We start from the raw sequence: 7,217 nt of genomic DNA, 5'->3' as shown, positions 1-7,217 counted from the left end.
TCTTCATGTAATTAGGAATAGTATATTTATCCCCACAATTTCGGAATACTTAATAGCATATATCTCAGTCATATTTTCTATTTTGGGATAAAATATCATTTATGTAATTAGCTCCTAATCTTTAGGCAAATGATTTGTGCAATAAGTTGTATATTATTCCTCTCCATATCAATGTGAATAGAGACTTGTTTTCATCCTCATTCTTTACTAAACAAACAGTTAAGAATTGTTAGTCATATATGAAGTAAAAAAATGTATTTCTAACATAATATTTTATTAAATGATATATGATATATACTTGATATGATCATTTAACGGTCAACATATGAGTAAACAATGTAATGTACATATATAAATTAGGGTTAGTTTTAATTGTGTTTTTCAATTTTTTGCTAATTATTTCTTATACGAATAATTTATTGACACAATGTCAAATATCCATAATGAGTTATATTTAAAAAACTTTATCTAAAATGGTTACATTTGTTACTCTTGGAGAATGTCAAATTACATTTGTCTTTTAATAAACACTCATTTTTTCTCTCTCATTTCATCTTCATTCATTTTCCACTCATATCAAACAATGATAAAATTCATTTATTTTCTCGCCCAGTCACACACTTACATAACATATTGTCATAAGCTATATAGTAATATCTCTTGTTCTTTTGATCACACACATATAACACTATTGCTTGACTTGAAACATGGTTATCCTAATACAAATGCTATTTCTATAGAACAATCTTCTATGCTTCCACAAAATCTTGTGCAAAGATTAAGCAAAGCTTGCACTAATGTCCTTAGAACAAAACTCACTATGCACATAATAGTTATTATTTATGGCAATTGTTATTATCCACTAGATCAAATCCCAAGCCTTAAGACACCAACAACCTAAGATATTGTAACATGAAAATCTTGATAAACAACTTCAACTTCTCTCACTTTGCAATCACCTTGAATCTCAAAGGTCACTAGACCATTGCTAGCATGGTATGCAAAACCCACTTCTGCTTTGTCTATTAGACAATAGCTTGGTTTTATGTTGGAATATGCTCCAAAACGACCACATCCTCTTACTTGGATTTTCACGACATATTTACTTTGGTTTATATAGCTTCCAACAATAGCTTCAATTGCTCCTCCTGAGTTGAACATATCAAGCAACCCAATTGGAGCAAATTCTAGTCTTGGACCAAAAACCTGAAAATGCAGGAGACAGTATAATAATCTACTCAGGTTATTTGTCCAATAAAATTTGATCTCACGTTATATATACTATATTTACCTGTTACCAAATGTGGCATAGTTTGATGCCTACCTACATTCATATTATATCTTTCTACCAATCTTCTTAAGATTAAATGAAAATTTGTCAAAAGTTCCATCTTAAAACCAATAAGAAATAAGAGGAGTAGTCCAACAAATATTTAAACTATTTCTAACAATGATGTAAGCGATGTACTTCCCAACATGTTATGTCCACAGAAGCCTACCAAACTAGGCAAATGATTATTTTAGACCCATGACTCAATGGTATCTTTTGGTCCATGACAACTACAAAAAAGTTGAGTTTTGACTTTAATATCATGTTAAGGTTATAAATATTTAAATCATTCTCGAGACAATGAATTAGACATATGAGACTTACTTCCCAATGAATAGTAAATGAATCAAATAACTTAGAATTTTGAAATATAAAAAAGCAGTTAATACTAAGGAAAGCACAACCTACCCTAATAGGAGAAATGGTGAAGACCTCACACTTCAGAACTCCTAAGGAAACTTCAATAGTTCTCCCTTTAGGTAGCTTATATAGTTTTCCTTGAATTGTTGAACTTCTGTTAACTATGTACATGACAAACTGGTTGTAAAGATAAGTTAATTGAGCTATAAATGCATTGTTGTTAGTGTTAATTAACCTGAATTGAAGGCATAAACTGCAGAAACTCCATTCCAATCATCATCAGCAACTTCCTGAAGTGAATCAACATCTTCTGCACTAATATAACCTCTCAGGGTTAAAGATGCTGAAACTGAGTCTGATAGGAATGTTTCACCTGGTGTAGGAGGCCATTTCCCAGCTCTTTGGCAATTGAAGATGCCAACTATTCCAGAAAGTTTGTTCAGGTTCCAAATTTTGAGTAAACTGTAAAAACCAAAGCAAATTACACATAATTGATGATGCCAATATGTAAAATTGTTTATGGCATGGTTCAAATAAGTGTTAACATGCTAAAACTATTATTTGAACAACAATCACGACAACTTTTCGGATGATTTTTACTTTTTATAATGCGTAGTAAAGTTGTCAGGATTTGTTGTATAAATAACATGGTTATGAACATACCTCTTTCCATCCATTACTGGATCATCAAATAAGCAGTCGCGAGTGGGACGACCAGCATATTTCGCTCTTAGAATGGACCCATCTGGCAGTACAAGTTTTCTAATGATATTTACATCATGCTTGCCAGGCTTGTCACTGCAAATGAAATGTGTTTATGATGTTTGTCATTGCCCATTTTTTCGGAGTAAATCAATAACTATGTTGTTAACCTGACATATACTGGACAACCACCCAGTGCTCTTGCTGCTGCATGAAACTCTGCTGTGTGGTGGGTACTCTGTAACACGAAAATGGTTTAATTAGAAAATAAGTTATCTTGATAGGTAAATCAGCATTAGTGGATGAAAAACCTTAAGTGATGTGCAATAGTGAGATGTTATCACATTCCCTCTTATTGATGACTGATTTCAAGAGTGTTCATTGGATTGAAAAAGTGATAGGAACCACTCATATATGTAAGATTTCACAAGCATGTCATATCGTTCTATCAAAAATTCTAGAAAAAAGTTCTAGCTCTAGCATTTTTCTAGTTGCATATGATAGAAGATAAAGAGAGAGTATTATTACATAAAACATGTCCCAATCAGGAATGACTATCTCCCCTAGCAAAAGGCTATTGAATGCTACAGCAGCAACATGCAGGGTCTGAAATGTTGGTTCATTTGGCATGAAATCCTCGGAAGCTCTAGCAGAAGCACTTCCCTTTGACCTGAAAGCACCAAACTCAATCAGTGAGATGTTATTACATTCCCTCTTACTGAACAAGAGATCTCAAATAACAAACCTGAATATGTATTCATTGTTAGAACTCATTGAGCTAATAAGGTTATTGCCTCCGAAGTTTTTCACAACTGATTCTTCTAAAGCTTCTTGAAAACATTTAGTCAGCGAAACCCTTCCTCCATAACCAGCACCAAGGGTTTCAAGTACGCACTGAACATCTACCTTCACTCCATCAACCCCACAACACGCAAGGTACGTATGGAGATCATTGTAAAACTCGTCAATTTTTAAGGGATCAATCAATCCCACTCTAACTTTTTCCAGTAGTTTAACAATCACGCATACAACATGACTGAGGTTTCCAGGGGACTGAACTACTGATGTAAATTTGGGGTTGTATTTTCTCAATTCATCAGATAAGGGATCAAGTCCTCCCCAGTAGCCGATTAATGCATGCCACATATACACATATCTGCGTCATAACTTGCATCAATCAATATTACAATTCACAATGATGGTGATTGCTTATTTGATTAAAATGAGTGCTTGCAATAAAACTTCACTTTAGCCCATATTTCTGTTTGATGGTTCTTATAAAGTCATGCAGATCAACGTATCCGCTTCCTGCATTGCTGAACTTAGCATTTTCCTTTAGATTTTGTAGTCTGGTGCTGAACCTACATATTAGCAATTGATATTAAAAATGACTCTGCACTGGCCTTTAGGACCGGATCATTAGAAAATAGAGACAAATAATTACAAGGCATAAGTTTAATACTTACTTTGCTGTCTCAGGTGGTTCATTGTTATTTTCTAGCATTGTCTGTGTTGTGTTCTGCCATCCATCGTCAATGCAAACCCATTTTGGGAGGCAGCCTGCTTCCGAGAAGCTGCATTCGAAAAAAGTGTAGAAGCAGGTATATAAAATTGGTTTCAAGGGATCAAATTATGGTAAAATGGAGTTTTTCATTTATTTCTTTTGCACCTTTTAAGACCTTCGTCAATTCCTTGTGCACTGACATTGCTATAAAAGGCATCCCAGGTGTTCCACCCGAACCAGTCTACGTGTGCTGGCAACTGTTACGTAGATTTAAAATCATTACACAACTCAGATGAAACTAATATATTCTATATTGTATGCACCAAATAAGATATAAAGTCTATATGGAACAAGACAGATTGCATTACCTGCTTATTCTCTATGTGCCTAAAAGTTCCTTTTTGTTTCTCCAGTATCCTATAAGAATTAATAGTTTTTTGCCCATAAGTTATCACTTTTAGCTCCAGATTTAAGTAAATGAATACCAATATATTTGTTTCAAAGGCCAAATTAAGAATATGACAATATGTTATATCAAACAATTGAGTAACTCTGGTAACTTACTTCATGGAATTTCTTATGAGCTTAAATGGGTTGTTCCCTGAATTTACATAAATTGCTTCTGTTACCTTCATAGTTTCCACATCAGGATCACCTTAGGAAAGAAAAAGTTCATAAAAAAGCTATGATTTAACAAAACCTCAAGAAGTGAAGCATGCAATAAATATGGGAAAGAAAACACAATATTTACATACTAGTAATTGGACTGTTTTCTTCTGTTATTTTCACTTAATACAGTTGCCTCTATTAAAATAATCATAACAAAGTAAATAAAAATATAGTTGTTCTTATTTCTTGACTTGAGATAGAATGGAAAAGACAGACTAAATTCTCCCTCTCTCATATTTTTTCACCTTACTAGTTTGGTCCCTTAAAAATTAGAAAACACAAAATGATCACAAATCAAATTAGTTATTTTTAGCATATTTTACAATATTTAATAAAGACTAATTTGACCCTAAAAATAACTAATTTAACTAATATTTAAAAAAATTTGGAACCATTTTGGGTTTTCCATTTTTTAATGTCGAAAAAACATACTGAAATGTGTGTTTACTCTAACTAGCACTACGTGGGAGCCTCCGGTAGTACTTTTTTATAAGTAAAAACATTGTAACATTGTAGCTAACCGCTTTCGATGCAGAACTCGAGCTCATCCACGATTGTCCCTTGCAAACTAGTCCTGAACTGTCCATCCAAGGCAGGCAACAAGAGAATATAGAAAGTTCCCTCAGTTGTTGGCTCACTGAATTGGTCATGGATGGTAGTTCCATCTCTTGCTTCTAAGAGAAGCAATTGAGTCTCTTTCTGCACCTCGCGGCCTGATTCTCCATAAGCTGGTATCATCCACCAGATTTTGAATCTGAACACACTTGTGAACCTGAACCCCCTGCATCATAGTTACCATTTCAAAAGCGTAAGCACAAGCACCAGTATAGAGTGTTAGTTTGATTGGAGCACATCTTTTGTGTCACTTTCAGATGTGATTGGTTGGAAAAAAATATATTTAAGTTAAAAGGTTAATTATTAGGTAATTTTATGACTAATCACACAATATGGCACATGAAGTATTACAATTAAGTACAATATTATAACTCAATTTTGGCTAATCTCTACTCTCTAATTTCATTCATATGTTATATTTAGTAGGCTTTAAGAGACTCAATTTTGGCTTTAATATCGAAAAATGATTTTTGACTTAAGATTGGAAAAGGGTTTTTTTCCATGAGATGGTTGTGATGAAGTGATTATCCCATAATCAGCGAGGAAAAGCAGATTCTCAAAAGTTTGGTCACAACGTCACATTAGCAAGCGCATAATAATGTTAAAAAAAAAGCTCTCCTTTACACGAATCTCCTATTTAGTGAAGTATAATAAATGTAGATATATACAACTTTAACCAAGATTTGAGTTCTTAACCTCACTAAGTAGGAACTTCATGATCACTACTAACTAATGTTAGTCATGTCAAAATTTAACTCAAATGATGGACATTAAAACCATACTTTTAAAACATTCAAGTTCTAAGGCTAGTCCAAAAGAAAGTAAATGGAGACTAAAACCAAAATCAAGTAAACTTTCAAGAAAAATTATTTAAGCGTATTTATGATAGAGCAATAATCTTATATATCATTAGTTAACAGAGTGAATAATTGATCATAAAATGAATGATATGTTTCCATGTAATATGTAACATTAGCATCACTAACTTAATCACCATCTTAGGGTACTCACTTGAGAAGTCCAAGGCAAAAGGTATGACGAGAACTAGAAGTTTGTGAAGATGCACCAATAAAAGCACCTTCATTGTTAATGGGTGTAAGAATAATGTTACTTGGTACCTTAGTCAAAATGGCCTTGCCATGCACCATGAGGCACTCATCTATAATTTTAGGGACAGAATTTATGGTCATTTTTTGAAGTGTCTCAGTGTATGCTAACTTTGATGAATGATAAACCTTTATAATGATTATGGGTACTTGAGGTCAAGAAGAGCATTAAATTAGTGTCATTTCAATTGCACCGAACATGAAGTGTCAATTGCACCGAACATGAAGTGTCAATTGCATTGATGCATGGTACATTCTTTAATATAAATTATGTTGTGATCCCAATAAATAAATAAGAAACTATTTCATTCAGAATTTCAAGTAAATTTGATTAAACAATATTAGAAAATGATATATCATCATACTTGTTAACGAAAAAACAGAAGAAGAAGAAGAAGGGTAAAGTGAGGAGATGAGAGTTTCTCAATGAATGGTTACTTCATTAGCAAGGCAACAATCATACTTATACAAGTTTCTATATATGGCTAACTAACAATAACTACCAAACTAAAAATAGAAACTTCTCAACCAAACTAACTAACTAACTATTGATTACAATCCAATACCCTTCCTTAATCAAGAGTTCATCATTTTACAAGAACACACTCAAGCAAATACCTTCCTGTTTTTAGTCAAAACAAAGAACCTTCAACATGTCTCTTAGCTTTTGAAATCTTTCTGTTTTCAAGCCTTTGGTTAGCACGTCTGCAACCTGTTCTTCTGTTGGACAGTGGACCAACTTCACCTTCTCCTTATCTACTTGATCTCTTAAGAAATGGAACCTTGTTTCAATGTGTTTGCACCTTCCATGACTCACTGGATTCTTGGCTAAGTTAATTGCTGACTTGTTGTCCACCATTAATTCAAAGTTACTAAGCTCTCCACACTGCAATTCTGCTATCAAGGATGTCAACCATAGACCTTGGCAAGC

At 33.3% G+C, this 7,217-nt stretch overlaps 1 protein-coding gene across 1 annotated transcript; it reads right to left on the bottom strand.

The window, feature by feature from the left end:
- On the bottom strand, window positions 611-6,370 carry LOC109327884 (probable galactinol--sucrose galactosyltransferase 2). Its single transcript, XM_019561058.1, has 14 exons — window positions 6,192-6,370; window positions 5,087-5,346; window positions 4,461-4,551; window positions 4,265-4,313; window positions 4,062-4,153; window positions 3,859-3,966; window positions 3,640-3,753; window positions 3,138-3,548; window positions 2,921-3,062; window positions 2,563-2,630; window positions 2,354-2,488; window positions 1,926-2,152; window positions 1,739-1,827; window positions 611-1,206 (listed from the first exon to the last, which is right to left on the bottom strand). Exons 1-14 carry the CDS (start codon window positions 6,368-6,370, stop codon window positions 898-900), a joined length of 2,274 nt encoding a protein of 757 aa, XP_019416603.1. The 3' UTR covers window positions 611-897.

The sequence above is a fragment of the Lupinus angustifolius genome, chromosome LG15, assembly GCF_001865875.1.
Source record: "Lupinus angustifolius cultivar Tanjil chromosome LG15, LupAngTanjil_v1.0, whole genome shotgun sequence".
Taxonomy (NCBI): domain Eukaryota; kingdom Viridiplantae; phylum Streptophyta; class Magnoliopsida; order Fabales; family Fabaceae; genus Lupinus; species Lupinus angustifolius.
Note: the sequence above shows the minus strand (reverse complement) of the source record. Positions and strands in the feature narration are given on the sequence as shown.

Bases quoted from the DNA above. Each gene is read 5' to 3' on its own strand.
- LOC109327884 (XM_019561058.1), bottom strand. From the start codon at position 6,370: ATGACCATAAATTCTGTCCCTAAAATTATAGATGAGTGCCTCATGGTG. The intron at 3,967-4,061 runs GTGCAAAAGAAA...TTTCGAATGCAG, and splicing joins ATTGACGAAGGTCTTAAAAG to CTTCTCGGAAGCAGGCTGCC. The intron at 1,207-1,738 runs GTAGGTTGTGCT...CTGCATTTTCAG, and splicing joins TCACCATTTCTCCTATTAGG to GTTTTTGGTCCAAGACTAGA.